The 19631-nt window shown below is 44.8% G+C and overlaps 1 protein-coding gene and 1 long non-coding RNA gene across 9 annotated transcripts in view; one reads left to right on the top strand and one right to left on the bottom strand.

Annotated features, from left to right (window-relative positions):
• NAV1 (neuron navigator 1) overlaps positions 1-19631 on the bottom strand; it is a 280821-nt gene that overhangs the window by 4846 nt on the left and 256344 nt on the right. For 7 of the 8 annotated variants that reach the window (XM_028852000.2, XM_078002577.1, XM_028852003.2 and 4 more), the window contains 13 exons: positions 13869-13990; positions 9363-9559; positions 8906-9098; positions 8646-8814; positions 8257-8354; positions 7981-8076; positions 7413-7572; positions 6763-6998; positions 5764-5918; positions 5547-5618; positions 4869-5065; positions 4275-4393; positions 733-930 (listed from right to left, as the gene is read on the bottom strand). In XM_028852000.2, the coding sequence (XP_028707833.2) occupies positions 733-930; positions 4275-4393; positions 4869-5065; positions 5547-5618; positions 5764-5918; positions 6763-6998; positions 7413-7572; positions 7981-8076; positions 8257-8354; positions 8646-8814; positions 8906-9098; positions 9363-9559; positions 13869-13990 (2012 nt within the window). Of the gene's footprint in view, positions 1-732; positions 931-4274; positions 4394-4868; positions 5066-5546; positions 5619-5763; positions 5919-6762; positions 6999-7412; positions 7573-7980; positions 8077-8256; positions 8355-8645; positions 8815-8905; positions 9099-9362; positions 9560-13080; positions 13090-13868; positions 13991-19631 lie in introns of all 8 variants that reach the window. The other variant, XM_015120319.3, reaches the window with a different exon arrangement.
• The window catches only part of LOC144341046 (uncharacterized), a 39196-nt gene that overhangs the window by 11480 nt on the left and 8085 nt on the right, over positions 1-19631 (top strand). The gene's annotated exons all lie outside the window — the stretch shown is intronic.

Genomic DNA, 19631 nt, shown 5'->3' with positions numbered 1-19631 from the left:
TACAAGCCTAGGAGTTTGAGGTGGCAGTGAGCTTTGATATCATCATTGCATTCCAGCCTAGATGAAAGAGCAAGACTCTGTCTCCAAAAATAAAAAAAAAATCTAGATCATGGGTCTGATTCTTGGTTTCTCAGTGATGAAGATCTCAGAGTTTAGAGTGGTTTGTGAAAAGGCAATGATGATTGCTTCCATGATAACTGGTACATGAACTCATTTAGCTGAAGTAGTCTTCAGGATAGCGTCAGAGGAGAAGCAGAAGTAGAGAGAGTGCTAGTGTGCACTACTGCTCTACTTCTTTGGTTGATATTCCTACATCATGGGATCTACCTGACATGTGGGTCTTTGCTAGAATGTATCTTGCTGGGATGCATTATTATTTAGCTTAAGCCAGGTCTCAAGCATATGATCTTTATAACCCCAGATTCTGATATTCAGAGCTCCTCACTGGCCTCAGCCTGGTCCTGGCCTTGCTAGTACTCACTCTTTACTCTCCAGGCCCCCATCAGTGTATGCATGAAAAGTGTGAAAAATTCAGGGTTTTTTTAAACTTATTTTTTTCTTTTTTGAAATACAGGCAGGGTCTCATTATGTTGCCCAGGCTGGTTTTGAACTCAAACAATCCTCCTACTTCAGCCTCTCAAAGTGCTGGGATTACAGGTGTGAGCCACCCTGCTGGTCAATAATTCAGTTCTATAATAGTCTTATTTTTACTCTAGAATGGCTTCTACTCACCAGAGGATCTGAGTCCAGAGAACTAGGCGTGCTATCTTTGACTGTCCTATCTTCAGGAGGTGAGGCAATGCTGTGAGGGCCCACGGTGGGTGGGGGCAGGTGGTACAGCTTTGATTGGTCCTGTTGGGCTGATGGCCAGGGAAGTGTGTCCCGGACCCATTCTACTGGGTCCTCCCAAGCGGCTTTCTGTCCGTGGACCTGGAAAGAAGGTAAAATATGATTACTGTGGGGAATTCACAGATTAGAGGCTTGTTCATGCAGTCTCTTGGTAGTTCCTACAAAAAATATGCTCCTTAAAAATGTGCACTTCCTGGCCGGGCACAGTGGCTCATGCCTGTAATCCCAGCACTTAGGGAGGCTAAGGCAGGCAGATCACTTGAGGTCAGAAGTTCGAGACCAGCCTGGACAACGTGGTGAAACCCTGTTTCTACTAAAAATAAAAAATAAATTAGCCAAGCATGGCAGCGTGTGCCTGTATAATCCTACCGACTTGGGAGGCTGAGGCAGGAGAATCACTTGAACCTGTGGAGGTTGCAGTGAGCCACTGCACTACAGCCTGGATGACAGAGCAAGACTGCCTCAAAAAAAAAAAAAAAAGTGCACTTCCTCAAATGTAAATCCTTGAGGCTCTGCTTTCTGTGTTTTCCTGAGTTTCCAAACAAGGAAATAACTTGGTATAAATTGTAAGATAATTTTGGAGGACAATTTAGCAGATTGTATTAAAACTTTAAAAAATATTTAATTTTTATTTTTTCAATTTATTTTATTTTTTAATCAACAAAAATTATATGCATTTATGATATATAACATGATGTTATGAAATATGTATTTGCTGTGGGATGGCTAAATCAAGCTAATTAACATATGTATTACCTCACATATATTTTTTTCCCAGAGGGAGTTTTGCTCTTGTTGCCCAGGCTGGAGTGCAATGGTTCAATTTTGGCTCACTGCAATCTCCGCCTCCTGGGTTCAAGTGATTCTCCTGCTTCAGCCTCCCAACTAGCTGGGATTACAGGCATGCGCCACCACACTGGGCTAATTTTTTGTATGTAGGAGAGACGGGGTTTCATCATGTTGGTGAGATTGGTCTTGAACTCCTGACCTCAGATGATCCACCTGCCTCAGCCTCCCAAAGTGCTAGGATTAACAGGCATGAGCCACTGCGCCTGGCTTTTACCTCACATATTTTTGTGTGTGTGGTGAGAACACTTAAAATCTATTCTAGGCTGGGTGTGGTAGCTCACACCTGTTAATCCCAGCTACCTGGAAGGCTGAGGCAGGAGAATCGCTTAAACCCAGGAGGTGAAGGTTGCAGTGGGCCAAGATCGCGCCATTGCACTCCAGCCTGGGCATAAGAGTGAAATTCCATCTCAAAAAAATAAATAGAAACTTTTCTCTTAGTGATTTTCAAGTATATGATACATTGTTATTAACTATAGTCACCATATTGTACAATATATCTCTTGAACTTATTCCTCCTGTCTAACTGAAATTTTGTATCCTTTGACTAACATCTCCTCAACCACTACTACCCACCTAACCCCATGCCCAGCCTCTGGTAACCATCATTCTACTTTCTGCTGCTCTGAGTTTGATTTCATTAGATTCCATGTATAAGTGAGATCATACAGTATTTGTCTTTCTAGGCCTGCCTTATTTCACTTAACCTAATGTCCTCCAGGTTTATCCATGTTGTTGTAAATGACAGAATTTCTTCCCCATCCCCCAACCACCCCACCTTTTTTTAAGAGACAAGGTCTCGCTATGTTGCCTAGGCTAGACTTTAACTCCTGGTCTCAAGGGATCCTCTCGCCTCAGCTTCCAGAGTAGCTGCTGGGACTACAGGCATGCATCATCATGCCTGGCTTTGAATTTCCTTCTTTTTTACAACTGAATAATTTTCCATCATGTGTGTATATACCACATTTTCTTTATCAATTCATCTACTGATGGATGCCTAGGTTGCATTAAACTTAACATGCACAAATCGTATGACCCTGCAATTTCATTTTTCAAGTAGGAAATTTTTCTACTTTAGTCATAATACTTAATTTTTTTTTTACTTTCTTGAAAACAAATGTTATCCGTGTGAAAATGCTTTTAAATTGAAAAGCTATTAATAATAATGCAACATTTCCTTAAAATAACATAATTTATAAATGAAATAATGATTTCTGGCATCAGTCTGACAGCATCTTTAGAAATTTACTATATCACCGGGAGATACCTATCTCAATAACAAATTACTTTTACAGATAATATATGACCAGTTGGGTCTAACAATTACATCACAGTTTATTAGTGCTGAAATGGACTTTAGTGATCATTATACTCTAATTTACAGGTAAGAAAACTGAGGTGGTTTAAAAAAAAAAGGACATGTTTCTTTTGCACTAAGTTTTTATTCTAACTTTTAATTTTAATTGTTTTTTTTTTTTTGAGACAGGGTCTCACTCTGTTGCCCAGGCTGGAGTATAGTGGTGAGAACATGGCTCACTATAGCCTATATATCCTGGGCTCAAGTGATCTTCTGGCCTCACCCTCCAGAGTAGCTGGACTACACGTGTGCACCACCATGCCTGGCTAATTTTTTTAATTTTCTGTAGAGACAGGGTCTTCCATGTTGCCCAAGCTCCTGGGCTCAAGTAGTCCTCTCGCCTCAGCCTTCTGAAATGCTGGGATTACAGGCGAGAGCTACTGGGCCCGGCCTTATTCTAACTTTTTTTTTTTGAGACAGAGTCTCGCTCTGTTGCCCAGGCTGGAGTGCAGTGGCACCATCTCAGCTCACTGCAAGCTCCACCTCCTGGGTTCACGCCATTCTCCTGCCTCAGCCTCCCGAGTAGCTGGGACTACAAAAAAAAAAAAAAAAAAAATTAGCCTGGCTAATTTTTTCTATTTTTAGTAGAGACAGGGTCTCACCAGGCTGGTCTTGATCTCCTGACCTCGTGATCCACCTGCCTCGGCCTCCCAAAGTGCTGGGATTACAGGCGTGAGCCACTGTGCCTGGCATCCTTATTCTAACTTTTAAAAATCTTTTTACATATTTCATTTTGTCTTCAAAAGACTCCAGTGATTTAGGTAGAGCAGAACGTGATACCTCCTTTTTTTTTTTTTTTTTTTTTTTTTTACATATGAGGATATTTAAAAAGTAACTTGGTCAATATAACATACTTAATTAGTAGTTAGTAAGTAGCTAAACTAAGGTTTTTTTTTTTTTTTTTTAAATTAGCGTTTTACTTAATTCTTAGCTCAATTATTTTTCTGTGTGCTCTGACTCCTAGAGAGTGGTTTAAATTGGACTTAGAGCCAGAAGGCCTAGGGCTGGAGAGATGGCCCCAGAGGCAGTGGTCATTGTGCCATTTGCTGAATGGCAGGTGGAGGCAGGAAAGCAGCTTAGTCTGTCTAGTGCCTTGCTCCACCTGGTAGAAAGAGAACCTAACTAATCCCAGTAGTCCCATGCCTAACATTAAAGAAACATTTCTACTTTGTTAGGTAGGACAGCCTGATCTTGGGGTTTGACTGAAGAGGGTAGGGCTCACCTTGATCCCATCCTTGGCTCCTTCCTGTAAATAGGGAATGATAGAGTTGTTCCACAGGTCAATGAACCAGGTCCGGAAGTCTTCAATGCCAATGGGACAGGACAGAAAGAAGCAAGGGCCTAGGGAAGAGGATGAGGCCATGAACACGGCTGGGAACCTAGATCTTCCCAGTTTTGTGCCTCTTTTACTCCTTAGTACCAGGCAGAGGGGTCTGACACCAAAGGATTAAAGGAAATTTAGAGTTGTCAAGACTAGTGGGTGCTGACTGCCTAGATGGCAATCTCATAAGTCCTGCTTCACAAGGTAGACGTGAGATAAGGGAGTGAGGAAAGCTGTTTAATTCCCTCCTACATATGTGCCCTCCTTTTTTTCTGTTAATTTTGGGAAAAAACTAGGGAGAGGAGTTAGCTTTCTGGTGATTGAAGTGGTGCTGTGTTGGGAAGGCTTGTTAAGTGGTTCTAAGTCTGAAGCCACAAGGCTTGGAGTTCCTTTACATGCTGAAGAGTCCAGGAAGGAAAGGGAGCATCCCTCCAGGTGGTACAGTGGAAAAGGGAAGCCACCTCCTGACCCCCGGGGGAAGCTGGACCCCAGTACCGATGAGGAAGTCTGAGGTGCTGTGCTTCTCAAGGAAGGTGTGGAGATGATACCACAGCTTGGGTACCCAGTCGAGCACCCGAAGCAGCTCTTCCTTGTTGGCATTGATGTCGCTGTCTGACTCTACCAGCTTCCTCCTCAGGTAACGAACCAGGAAGCCATTGGCTGGCTCCACGTTGTTGGAGAAGGTCAACATCCTGCCACCAAGGATGGGGAAAGTGGGGTCAGAGTGGCAATGGGGACATTGTCAGGGTTCAGCCCCTGCCAGTCCGTCCCTCCTTCTCACTAATGCCTACTCGGTTCTTTTCAAGTAATAGTGGGGACATCTGAACTCAGAGCAGCAGCCCTGGGGTGGTAGAGCTGATTCTCAAATCGGTAGCCCTCTTCAGATAACCTTCTGACACCACTGACCTAGATCAGCGTGTGCGGACAGAGAATTTCCTAATTCTGCTTAGAGCAACCTACCTGTCTCTCTCTTAGCTTTGCAGTCCTTTTCTCTCCTCAAGTGTCCTCCTCCACCTTGAAACTGACATGACAAATACATCTACTTTCTCTTTCCAGCCCAAAAAGCTCTGGATACTTCTCTTTCCTTCTCCTATCTACTGCCTTCTGGCCGGAGTCCAGGATTGAAGACTCTTGGATAGGGTCAGAAGGTTCATCCAGAGCCAGAGTTCTTACCTGAAGCTCAAGTGCAAGCCATGGTTGGGTGTCATTTTTACAGGCTGATTGGTGGTACCTATAATATAGGGACTGTAGGGAGAAAGGGGAAAAAGATTCACTTAGACTTGCCTTCACACTTGCTTTCTGCCACGTGCACACAACTCATAGGTTGTCCTGGACGGGGTTCTCCCTCCTCCCGCTTTGGTGAGTTTTGTCTGGACCCCAGCTTACTTACCATTTATGATACTTGCAGGTGAGGGCCCCATTGACCAACTCACTGATGGAGCCTGCTTCACTCAGGTCATCCAATAGGATCACCAGGGGCACATCCCCAATTCCTGTTTCCCGGTCTATCTGGTTGGCCAGGTTGGAAAGATACAGTTGCAGATCCTGGAATAAAAGAAGGCTGTGGGTCCACACTTGGGAATAAGCAGCTGGATCAGCCTTGGAAATCAGGATTTTGAAGAAGTTTTACTATCTAGATTCCCCTGGGGCCTTTAGTTCCTTGGAAATTTGATTGTAGAATCAGATTACCACAGTGATAAGCAGTGGTTCCAAAGGCTCTAAAGCAACCCTCTTAAGCAGCAGCCGCAAAATTCCCCAAAGGTCGGGGACATATGGTATTTCCTAGGTGGATTTTCACAGGTACCATGGACTACTGTTAACGGGCATGCCTCCCCCAGCTGGTAAGAGCAAAGATTTGAACCAACTCCATAGTATTAGGGTGTGCTCAAGAGACATCAGGTTTTGGCAGGGGAGGGTACAATATGTACCATTTAATTCTGAGTGCTTCTTCCCAGAAAGGCCAAGGTCAGAGAGTAATACTGAGAAGAGAAGTAGAAGGAAGAGAACAAAAGAGAAGGGATGGATTGACGGGGCTGGCAGAGAGTGGGGTAGAAATGAGGAGGATGCAGTTTCATCAATGACCAACTGAGGAGGAAGGTGCACAAAGCAAGGAAAAGTGTGGAGAGGAAAGCCTTTCTCCACAAAGGCAAGGGAAAGTGTGGAGAAACAAGTTAAGGGCAAGATGTTGGAAAGAAATTGCGGGGAGGGAAAGGAGAAGACTGGAAAAGGGGATAGACAGAGAGGGAAGGAAATGAACACAGAAGAGGAGAAGAAAGATGAAGGCAGAGGTGAGGAAAAGGGAACAATGAGGCAGGAAGGGGCTGGGGAAAGGTCTTGGGGAAGGCTGAGGCATGAACAAAGGCTGACGGGGGTGTCGGGGGGTAGCCACCTTGCAAGACTGCTGGTGCATGTTGAAGGTGCTGACGATGCCCTCCGTGACCTCACGGCCAGAGCGCTCCACCAGGTACTCGGCCAAGCGATTGGTCAGGTAGGTCTTGCCCGTGCCGCTGGGGCCTGAGAGGACGAGGCGCCGGTGCTTCAGCAGGAGGCTTATATAGTGCTGCATCATCGGCTTGGGGATCAGCGTCTCAAACACCAGGCTGTCGACGCATTTCTCCTTCAGACCTGAACCCCCACCCCAGAAAGCACGAGTCTTGACCAGGGTCTTGAGGATAGCAAGGGATCCTAAAGGGCTTTTCTTTCTTCATCTAGGAGCCCCCTGAAGAAACTCAGAGCCACTTGCCCCACAGTTCCATAAGAGTCCCTTAACCCCCAGTTTTGAAAACTTAGATCTTTTTAGGGACATGCTCTGAGCTCGGGGTGAGGAGCGAAGTAAAAATCCTAGGCTTAGCAAAAGTCTCCCTGGGAGCCAAAGTTAGGACTGGGTCTTACTCATCTTTTTATATCTCACATTACTTAAGCATCTTCATATTATACCTTCTCAGTGAGTTCTTGGTGAATGAATGCATGACAGATTATTTGATGATCCTGTCCCTGCCTTCATGCCACACCACCTCACCCCAAGAGACAAAGACTGACCTTTGAGGGAGACTGATATGTTATTGACACCTCGACGGCAAGGAGGCATCTCGGGGGGCTCTGCATCCAACACTCGTTTCACGTGGCTGATGCTGTAGCCGTGGATGGACTCAGTGCTTAGTCCCAGGGTAGAGGCTGGGTCCATTTTAGAAATATAGTCCTGACAGAAAAGACAGGCAGAACAAGAAGAAAATATACAAACACAAGTGTAAAAGCTACAACAAAGAATGTCTATCAGAGGAAACAGAAGTAGATGGAGAAAGTGCAGAGCATGTGCTTTTCCTAGGCAGCATTTCTCCATAAAGCCTCAAAGGTCCCCAGGGTCCCCGTGCCTGGATGGCTTAATATCCCATGAGAAGCCATGCATGCTGGCACATGCTTGTAATCCCAGCTACTCAGGAGGCTGTGACAGGAGAATTACTTAAGCCCAGGAGTTCAAGGCTGCAGTGAGCTGTGATCACGCCACTGCCCTCCAGCCTGGGTGACAAGAGTGAGACTCCGTCTCTAAAAAAGTATATATATCCCATGAGAGGATGAGCAACCTTTTTGAGTGCAGGTATCCCTTTACCTTGAACACTTGGAAAACAGCTTCATCCAGCATCTTCCAGTCAACTTTTCCACTGACCTTGCTACATCCCAGGAAGAATTCCTGCTGCTTCAAGTCCTGTAAAGCCAACGAAGGAAAAGCTCTTGAGCTTCACTGCAGATGACTCCATGAACCAGGGTCCTAAAGGCCTTAGGAGTTGAGTTCTTTGGTTTTGGAGGTACCCGGGGCCCAGATTTTCTTGGATAAATGTAACAGTATTTGTTTGTTCCCACCGGGGCTCTCCCTGAAGTTCCTTACCCCTTTGATGATGTGCTGCGGGGGCATCCTCACCACCACCCGGAGGGTCACTTCCTCCTTTGGACCACACGTACTGATGCCATCCATGGGTGACAGGTCTGTGGGGATTGAAAAGAACCAACTGGTTTTAGGAGTACCTGCAGCCTTTCCTAAACTTTCCAATCACTATCCTTTCCAAATAATTCTATTTGCCACAGAGAAGGAATGGAGGTCCTAAGCTCAAAAGTAGTTAAGGTTGAAGGACCATTACAACTCAGTGTCTCAGGACACTGGCATCTGCTTGACTTGGGCACTGTTACCTCTCTGACCAGAGCCAGTGCAATGGTGTAACACTGAAATAAGCCCCTTTCTTCCCTTCACCCTTATAGATTCTTCTCCCGCACAGGTACCTGTGTCTGCAAGACTGGGGCTGAAGGAATGGGTGAGTGCCAGGCCCAGGGAGCGGCGCGGGGAAGATAACGCAGATGATCCAGGGACCTGCCCTGGAGTGGAGCCTGATGAGGGGCCTGGGGCTACCTTCAGCCGGTCATTCTCTGCTTTCAGCAGGTCCACCTCCAACTGTGGTGAGAACAGATAGGGTAGGGTGGCAGATTGGACAGTAGCAAACCTTGGTCTTCCCTTTCCTGCAGCTGTCCTCCCAGATGCTGACCTGCATGTTGTGCATGGTCTCCCGAAGCTGATCCAGTTGGTGGGCAGAGTTGAGGGCCTCCAAGCGGATGTCTGTAAGCTTCATTTCCTTCTCCCATAGCTCAGAACGCAGCTCCGATACCTCCTTCTTCTCCGGCTCCTCCTCCTCATTTGCATGGAATAGCCTAGTGTGGGGGGCTGGGTGAGCGGGGCCCCTGTAAGATAGCAAGAGTTAAGCCAAGCTACATGAAGAAGCAGTAGAGTTACTAGAGAATATGAAGAGGCATGGTTGGTGGTCTTGGCTCCTCCTGCCCATAGATACTCAATCAGTATGAGAAGAAAGGTCCATATGTTGGTCTCATATGCCCAGGGAGAGGTCAGTAATAAGTACTGCTTGTCTAAGGTCTAATGGCCTCCTGTCAACTCTAGCCCGCAGCTTACACTGGTAACAGGCTGGGTGGCAGCGAGAGAGCACTTACTCGGTGACATCAGTGCCCACGGAGGATGAGGTGGACGACTTGATGGAGGGTGAAGCAGTCTCCGTAGAACCATGCTGTAGTTTGGGGGATGAGGGAGCCGAGGAGTCGGGTGTAGCAATCTCCTCTATATCCGAGTATGAGGAAGCTGACTTGGGCCCCTTTTTTATACTGAACGCTTTGTTGAAGGAACTTCGAAGCTAGAAAAAAGCAGATCCAGGTAGAGGGACATCAGGACTCCACTATTGGGATGGGGGAGGACTGGATTGGGACTTCTGAGACAGAGAGAGCTGGAGGCAGGGGATTTACTTTAATTAAGCCACCCTCTATAACACTTCACTTGATTCATAGAATATGGACAGAAGAGTTGCCTAGAAATCAGGACCGTGGAGGTGGAGCTTGCAGTGAGCTGAGATTGAGCCACTGCACTCCAGCCTGGCAACAGAGTGAGATTCCATCTCAAAAAACAGAAAGAAAGAACGAAAGAATGAAAGAACGAAAGAAAGAGAAAGAAAGAAAGAAAGAAAGAAAATTAGGACTGAGAGAAAGAATAGAATCTTCTAGCTTGCTGCTGTTGTAGGCTATGGGAACTTCCTGGGTGTTCTGTTGCTCATAGGGTCACTGTGCCCCTGACGGGGACAGAGAGAAGTTCCCAGAGGTCACAATGTATACAGCTTAGTGATCCAATCCCACCTTCTGCAGCAGAACAATAACTGTTCAGTCTAGAACCTAGCTCACTGTGGGCCTCAGATGCCACCTCATGATGCCTCTGACTAGGGCTCATCAGCCCAGAATCTGTTCATCTAGTCATCTATCAACCAGAAACTGACAATATGATTCTGTGGAGAACATGAGAAGGCAGTGGGCTCAAGCTTCTGTTAGTATTTCTTGTGCCCAGGACATCACAGAATGGTTAAAACAGCCAGACATAAGCATTTTCTATGATTTCCAATGTCCTAGAAGAAGGGCTATTTCCCAGCATTTCCTTAGAGTACTTGGGGTGTTATAATCTGACCGTAGCTTATCTTGATGTTGATGAGCTTGGGTGTTAGGGATGTGAGCTAGAGATGCAAACCAGGGTCCTGTCCCATACCCATCCACATGCATCCATACAGCATGCACACACCACACACCACACACACACACATACACACACACATACACACAGGGACACAAATATGAAATGGCAGCAAGAGGCAGAGAGTAAAGGAGGGGTCAAAGGTTATAGGGGACAAAGGCAAACCAGATATTTGGGACAGTGAGAAAAAAGAAGGAAAAATTTGAGGGTACACTTTCTAAGTGTCTCTCCTGGAACATAGGAAGGCCGTCAGGTGATGGATGGAGCTGGTGGGTGGTGTGTCTTGGGGTTTCCACCAGGCAAGACATAAAGAGGACCAACTTGGCTGTGGTGGAGATATGAATGAGTGAGTATGTGTGCAGCTGGCTGGCTCCAGGTGACTTCTTATCACTGAGCAGTCAGGGCTCAAAATACCATAAAGCTCAGTTCTCTGCAGAGATGAAGAACTGAGCCTGAAAAGGCCAGAGTTGAGTTGCTTGAAACTACCTAATTGACGTAAGACTTAGGACTAGAACTCAGGCTTCCTAATTTTCAATCCAGTGAAGTTTCTCCATACCACTGCCTCATGGGATGCTGTGTGTGTGTGTGTGTGTGTGTGCGCGTGTGTGTGTGTATGAAGAGATCCTATGACAAGCTGCCTGGAGCATATGCCCCTAAGATCAATAAGATCCTAAGTGAGAATATGTGTAGTTCAGTATTCCCAAAGCCAGAACTGTTGGGAGATGTTTGGTGTTACGTGGCTAATGGTTCCATGGTTAAATGAGTTTAGGGAACAATGGATTAAGCAAAATGAAACAAGATTATTTGCTAGGGGATATCTCAGAACTTTTTCTGTGCAGATGTAGAAAATGCAGTACTTAGGCCGGGCGCAGTGGCTCATGCCTGTAATTCCTGCACTTTGGGAGGTGGAGGTGGGCGAATCACCTGATGTCAGGAGTTTGAGACCAGCCTGGCCAAGATGGTGAAACCCCGTCTCTACTAAAAATACAAAAATTTGCTGGTCATGTTGGTGCATGCCTGTAATCCCAGCTATTCGGGAGGCTGAGGCAGGGGAATTGCTTGAACCTGGGAGGCCGAGGTTGCAGTGAGCCAAGATCGCACCATTGCATTCCAGCCTGGCTGACAGAGTGAGACTCTGCCTCAAAAAAAAAAAAAAAAAAAAAAAAGAAAATTAAAAAAGAGAGAGAGAAAATGCAGTACTTCTCAAATTTATTTGATGATGGTATCACTGTTTTCTTTCTTTGGAGACAGGGTCTCACTCTATCACCCAGGTTAGAGCGCAGTGATGCAATCTTGGCTCACTTAATCTCCCAGGCTCAAGCTATCCTCCCACCTCAGCCCCCAAGTAGCTGGGACCACAGGCATGCATCACCATACCCAGTACATTGTTACATTTTTGGTAGAGGCGGGGTTTCACCATGTTGCCCAGGCTGATCTTGAACTCCTGAGCTCAAGTGATCCGCCCACTTCAGCCTCCCAAAGTTCTGGGATTACAGGCCTGAGCCTCCGAGCCCAGTCAATGGTATCACATTTTAAGGAGCATCTCAATGGGCTGGCAATCAGTGGAACACACTTTGGGAAATGTTAATCTAAAAAATCAAATTTAAATAAGTATCAGGCTCTTCCTATGTTGACTATACCCTACTTAGTCAGTTCTCTAGCTAAGCTGGCCTTCTCCATCTTCCATTGCTTCTCTTCTGAATAGTGTCTATGTAGAAAGCCTCCCAACACATTCCTCTCTACCCATCACAGTTCCATCTCAGTTTAACTTTTACCTCCTTTGAGAAGTCTTCCCTGCTTATTGTAATCACCGTCTCGTCATCTGTGAACTCCCTTAGCACTTACTGCTCGAATAAGCATTGTGGCACTGTTGGATTGCTATTAATTTTATATGTATAATTTTTTTGGTCTCCCCAGTAATACTGCGGGCTCCTTAATGACGAGATTATAGATTCTGTTTTTCATATCCTTCACAACACCTAGCACAATGTTGGGGTAGGGTTAGAGTGGACCTCAGGTATCTGGTTTGTAACAGAAATTCTGGATGCATTTTCTGTTCATCTTAGACTATACTCTCATCCCTGAAATGTCTTTGGGAACTCCAAGAATGCTTAGACAGTTTTAGGCTTTGGGGTGACTTGAGTGTGCCCTCTTGGTCTCTATCCCTCACCTATCTCTGGTTCATCCTACTCTAGAGCTAAATCTTCGGGTTAGACCCAGGCTGAACTGGCCTGTGAAAACTGTAGTCAAGATAACTTTCATCCAGTGACTCTCTTCCATGTTAGGTCTCTAGGTATTATGGAACCAAAAAGAAGAAGGTTCATTTTTCTGGATAGGAGGAGCTCAATTTAACTGCTTTTTATAACAGGCCAATTTTGTAACAGGGGAAGATAGTAGGGAATATATTTGAATTTTGTTTGACTTTCCCATTTGGCCCCCAACCAGACCACTCCTCTGTCCTCACATGGGGCAGCTGTGGATGGACCATGCAGTGGAGTGAGTTAGGAACTCTGGGTGGTCGTTACAGTTAGTGTTATGAGTGGTCATTCATTTTTGTTTTTAGGGGAAGGGAGTTGCTCTGGAAATAGGGAAGGTATGGCAAAGGGAAAGAGAAAATAAGGGGATAGGAACTGGGTCTCTTACCTCATAGACCTGGAAAAAAATAGGGATTTGGAGTCAGCATTTTGAAGGAAAAAAAAAAAGAATCAACACTTAATCACTCATTTCACGCAGCTGGTACCTGTCTGCATTATACAAAGGTCTGGGGAAGTGTCTTACTGAACAGGGGACAGAGAAGCAGGACATGTCCACTTGGGGATGCTTTCTTACCACAGTCAGCAAGAGGGGCTGAGACTGTCTAGACCTGCCTGAAGAATTTCAGAAAGGTCAGTTTAGGATTATGCAAGGGAAAAACACCACACGCACAAAAATGACTTCTGGACCTACCAAAGGTAATAATAAAGAGTCTTTTGAAGTAATCTGGAAAGCTCCACAAAGCATCTCCAAAAATTAAAGAAATGACCTCCAGGAGTCTAGAATGAACAGCTTTGTTCATAAAATCTCTCCATAGTATAGAAGGGAGTGGGGGAATCGGGGGAACGGAACTGATAAGATGTTTCCTTCTGAGTATTTCCTCATCATCCTTCTGCTGCCAAATACATCTGGCCTAACCAAATGGAGAGCCCAAAGAAAGTCCAAAGAAAGCAGATACATATATATAAAGGTCAGAGGGGTGGCCTTGGGGACAAGTAGGGAATGATTGAGGGAAGGGAGAATTTGGGAGACCGTGCTCTGAGCGGACATCACACTAGGGCTCAGTGTTAGATGGGACTACACCTTGGTTAATCCCAGAAGGATTTGATCCCTATGCCGAGGTGAAGGCGGTCCACCACGGTTCTACCTAGTTCCCCACCCCCCAAACCTTTACCTACCCAACTCTTTTTTTTCTTCTTTTTTGCATCAGCATCCTTGCTGCTGCCGATGCTGGAATGGCTAGTGATGCTGTTGAGGCTTGAGATGCTATCTGAGGAGTTTTGTCTCTTGATCCGAAGTTCTAGGGCCAAGTACAAGTGGGAAAAAACAGAAGAGATTTAGAGAGGACGTGAGACTTCAGGCAAGTCTAGTGGCAGAAGATAAGAGAAAGGAGAACCAACCAACTCCTCAATCCACATTATTCATTTTTTTGGATCATTCATTCAGCAAACATTTATTGAGTCCCAATCATGTTTCAACACAGAAAAAGTGCAAAAGGTAAGAATTAAATAAGAAATGATTCCTTTTCTCAAGAACCAGAAGTTAGCATGGAGTCATGAACTCAGCTTGAATCAGTCTAAGGACTTAACTAAAGCCAGCCCTCTTTATGGAGACATCAACCTACCATTTTTCATGATTTTTCTAGCAATACTTGGCTATCTGGTGGTCCAAGGCCAAGGACTAGCCATGTACTAGCCAAGTACATTACTAGCCATGTACTCTGCATTCCACCTGAAAGAGCTTCAGTTTTCTCATCTGGTGGGTAGAAAATCTTCACTTTCTGAGGTTTGTGATGGCACAAAAAATAATCTACTTTTCTACAACAGGGAAGGAAGGGATTAGCAAAAGATGTTTGAGAACTGAAAGAATAGAAATTTTTCAGATGGGAATTTTGGAAAACGTATTTAGGGCTGAAGAAAAGGTACAAGCAAAGGCACTGTCCAGGGAACTGGCTTTGCTTTGAGGAACTGTGGGTAGTCTGGAATGGAAGCAGCAGAGGGCATGTGTGGGGGTACAGAAAAAAGTAAGGGTGAGGTTAGGCTCAGGCCAGATCAGGGACAGTTCTCAATGTCTTTTTCCCTTTTTCTTTTCTTTCTTTCTTTTTTTTTTTTTTTTTGAGACAGAATCTCGCTCTGTCACCCTGGCTGGAGTGCAGTGGCATGATCTCGGCTCACCGCAACCTCCACTTTCTGGGTTCAAGAAATTCTCTGCCTAAGCCTCCCGAGTAGCTGGGATTACAGGTGCCCGCTACCAGGCCCACTAATTTTTTTGTATTTTTAGTAGAGATGGGGTTTTACCATGTTGACCAGGCTGTTCTTGAACTCCTGACCACAGCCTCAGCCTCCCAAAGTGCTGGGATTACAGGCATGAGCCACTGCGCCTGGACTTCTTTTTCTTTCTTTCTTTTTTGTTAATGAGACAGGGTCTTGCTGTGTTGCCCAGGGTGGTCTTGAACTGCTGGGTTCAAGTGATCGTCTTGCCATGGCTTCCCAAAGTGCTGGGATTATAGGCATGAGCCAACACGCCCAGCCCCTCAATGTCTTTTCTTTTTTTCTTTTTTCTTTTTTTTTTTTTTTTGAGAAGGTGTTTCACTCTTCTTGCCCAGGCTAGAGTGCAGTGGCGTGATCTTGGCTCACTGCAACCTCTGCCTCCTGGGTTCAAAACGATTCTCCTGTCTCAGCTTCTTGAGTAGCGGAGATTACAGGCTCCTGCCACCACACCCGGCTAATTTTTGTATTTTTAGTAGAGATGGGGTTTTGCCATGTTGGCCAGGCTGGTCTCGAACTCCTGACCTCAGGTGATCCACCTGCCTCAGCCTCCCAAAGTACTGGGATTACAGGGATGAGCCACTGTGCTTGGCCCCCTCAATGTCTTTTAAAGGAAATTTGCCTCTGTGCCATAGATAATGGAGAACAGAAATTCTTTTTTTTTTTTTTTTTTTAAGACGGAGTCTCGCTCTGTCGCCCAGGCTGGAGTGCAGTGGCCGGATCTCAGCTCACTGCAAGCTCCGCCTCCCGGGTTCACGCCATTCTCCTGCCTCAGCCTCCCGAGCAGCTGGGACTACAGGCGCCCGCCACCTCGCCCGGCTAGTTTTTTTTTTGTATTTTTTAGTAGAGACGGGGTTTCACCGGGTTAGCAAGGATGGTCTCGATCTCCTGACCTCGTGATCCGCCCGTCTTGGCCTCCCAAAGTGCTGGGATTACAGGCTTGAGCCACCGCGCCCGGCCGAGAACAGAAATTCTTAATCTAAGGCAAAATATTATCTGATTTTAAAAATCCGTTTTATTTTAAAATAATTATAGATTCATAGGAAGTTGCAAAGAAATGCACAAGGAGGTCCTCTGCACATTTCACTCAACCTCGTCCAATGCAAACATCGTGCCTAACTATGGTGTGATGTCAAAGATTTTTTAGGCTGGGCTCAGTGGCTCACAACTGTAACCCCAGCACTCAGGGAGGCCAAGGCAGGACGATCACTTAAGCCCAGGAGTTTGAGAGCAGATTGGGCAACATAGTGAGGCCCTCGTGTCTATTTAAAAAAAATTTTTAAACAGAGCTTACTATGTTAACAATGAAAAAGAGGAAATGGAGGGAAACTAAACTGGAGGAAGGGGAGTAGTAAAGTGACTATTTGCAATTTTCTCCTAGAAACAAAACCTGTTAGATGAAGGAGATGTGGGTAAGGTTTGGTTATTTTCCTCACTCTCACCATGATCAGAAATTATCTTTTAAACTCTAATTTTCCCTTGATACTACAGGGAAAACAAGATCCTAGGATCTGATGCTGGAACTACAAAGCTCATAAGGCATGTGGAAAACCCTTTGTACGATTATCATACCCAGTTAATGACACTAGAGTACTTCAGTTATTTTTAAAAAGCATGGGAAATTCTCAAGAGGATATGCTGAGGCTGGGTGTGGTGGCTCATGCCTGTAATCCCAGCACTTTGGGAGGCCAAGGCAGGAGGATGGCTTGAGCCAGCAGTTCACCTAGGCAACATAGTGAAACCCCATCTCTACAAATAATTACAAAATTAGCCAAGTGTAGTGGCACACACCTGTGGTCCCAGCTACTTGGGTGGCTGAGGCAGGAGGATCGCTTGAACCCAGGAGTTGGAGGTTGTAGTGGGCTGAGATTGTATAACTACACTCCATCCCGGGCAACAGCATGAGAGTGAGACCTTGTCTCAAAAACAAAAACAAAAACAAACAAACAAAAACAGGGATATGCCAAGTTGAAGTTAGAAAGAAATCTTCATTTATGTAAAAATGAATGTATGTATCCATATATGTTTATTTGTATATACACAGATATTTATTTCTGGAAAAGATTAAAACTATTAGCAGTACTTACCTCTGGGGATTGGGATTTGGAGGGGTGACTCAGGGAAAGGGATTTTATGTTTCACCATATACCCTTCTGTATAGTTTATCTCAGTGGTTGGAAAACATTTACTGTAAAGGGCCAGAAAGTAAATATTTTATGCTTTGTGGCCATAGGGTCTTGATCACAACTCCTCAGTTCTGCTGTTGTAGCCTGAAAGCAGCCACGGACATTATATAAATTAATGAGTGTGGCTGTGTTTCCAATAAAATTTTGTTTACCAACAGAGTGGTAAGCCAGATTTGGCTGATGGGCCATGATTTGCCAACCCCTAGTTTACATTCCCCCTCAGAACATCCATTGCTTTTATGATAAAAATTAGTTTAATTAAAACTAGTTAATTACAAATAAAATAAAGGGGATGGGTGTGGTGGCCCATGCCTGTAATTCCAGCACTCTGGGAGGCCCAGGTGGGTGGATTTCTTGGTCCAGGAGTTTGTGACTAGCCTGGGCAACATAGCAAAACCCCATCTCTACTAAAAATACAAGAAGTTAGCTGGGCATGGTGTTGTGCACCTCTAATCACAGATACTCTGGAGGCTTAAATGGGAGAATCACATGAGCCCCGGGAATTGAGGCTGCAGTGAGCTGAGATAGCACCACTGTGCTCCAGCCTGGGCAACAGAGTGAGACCCTGTCTTAAATAAATAAATAAATAAATAAATAAAAATAAAGGGTAGCAAAGTATGTGCATCTGCCTATCAGTTATTTGGAGGTTTCAATTAGTTGGGATATATCAATTGCATTTAAAAAATACACTCTATAGTATATATTTTTTGAGACAAAGTTTCACTCTTGTTGCCCAGGCTGGAGTGTAATGGCGTGATCTCGCCTCACTGCAACCTCTGCCTCCCAGGTTCAAGCGATTCTTCTGTCTCAGCCTCCCGAGTAGCTGGGATTACAGGCACCTACCACCATGACCAGCTAATTTTTGTATTTTTAGTAGAGACAGGGTTTCACCATGTTGACCAGGCTGGTCTCGAACTCCTGACCTCGAGTGATCCACCCGCCATGGCCTCCCAAAATGCTGGTATTATACGCGTGAGGAACCACGCCCAACCCTATATAGTACTTTTAAGAGCAAATGATACATTGCAGAATCAAGCAATCTTCAAAAATTAAGAAACCTCTTGTGCATTTTGAATTTTGTACCATGTATATTTATTATCTATTTATAAATAAAATAAAATAAAGATAGGCATTATTGCCTAAGCATTGATTCTTCGAATATTCCTAGAAATCCACCTGACCAAGTTAAGCCTGGATCAACATGAACTGAGGATAACAAGAAAACTCATAGCAAAAAGCACAATTCATTCATTCAACAAATATATGTTTGAAGAGCAGGTTACACACAGAAAAACCCATATGCCCTCCACCTAATTCAACAATTGTTAATATTTTGTTTTATTTGCTTTCTCTCTCTCTCTCTACACACACACATGCACGCACACACACAGTTTCTTGAACAATTTGAAAATAAGTTACAGAGAATACATCTTTTGACACTAAAGACTTCAGAATATACTTTTTTTTTTTTTTTTTTTTTTGGAGATGGATGTACTTTCTAAGAATAAGAACATTCTCCCACAGTACTATTATCACACCTAAGAAAATGAACAGTGGCTGGACACGGTGGCTCATGCCTATAATCCCAACACTTTGGGAGGCTGAGGTGGGTGTATCACCTGAGGCCAGGAGTTCGAGACCAGCCTGGCCAACATGGTGAGACCCCATCTCTACTAAAAATACAAAAATTAGCCAGGCGTGGTGGCACACACCTGTAGTCCCAGCTACTCAGGAGGCTGAGGCAGGAGAATGACATGAACCCGGGAGGCGGAGGTTAAAGTGAGCTGAGATTGTACCACCGCATTGCAGCCTGGGCAACAGAGTGAGACTTTGTCTCAAAAATAAAAAATAAAATAAAATAAAAAAAGAGAGAGAGAGAGAAAATGAACAGTAATTCTTTTCACATAATATCTAGTCCATATTCAAATTAGAATGATTTCTTGTGTGTGTGTGTGTGTGTGTTTTTTTTTTTTTTTACGACACATGATTTCACTCTCACCCAGGCTGGAGTCAGTGCAACCACCACGGCTCACTGCAGCTTCTACCTCCTGGGCTCAAGCAGTCCTCCAGACTCAGCCTCTGGAGTAGCTAGGACTACAGGCTAATTTTTAAAGAATGAGGTCTCACTATGTTTCCCAGGCTGGTCTTGAACTCCTGGCCTAAAGTGAATGCCTGTCTTGGCCTTCCAAAGTGCTGGGATTATAGCGTGGGCCACTGTGCCTGGCCTGGAGTAATTTCTGATCTTAACTGACATAATTGGATTACTCTGAGGGCAAGGAAGCACTGGAAGAATGAGCACAGCTAAACCAGTAAGGAAATTATTGAAATATTCTAGGAGAAGAACGATAAAAACCTGAGCCAGGATAGTGACAATACATAAGAGGGATAGAATTGAGATCTACGTAGGAGTTAGAACTAACTGACTATACAGGGTGAAACAGTGAGGAATCAAAGATGATTCTCGTATTAGAGGCTTGGGCAACCAGGC

The sequence above is a fragment of the Macaca mulatta genome, chromosome 1, assembly GCF_049350105.2.
Source record: "Macaca mulatta isolate MMU2019108-1 chromosome 1, T2T-MMU8v2.0, whole genome shotgun sequence".
Taxonomy (NCBI): Eukaryota; Metazoa; Chordata; class Mammalia; order Primates; family Cercopithecidae; genus Macaca; species Macaca mulatta.
The sequence above is the reverse complement of the archived record's forward strand: the minus strand, read 5'-3'. Positions and strand labels throughout refer to the sequence as shown.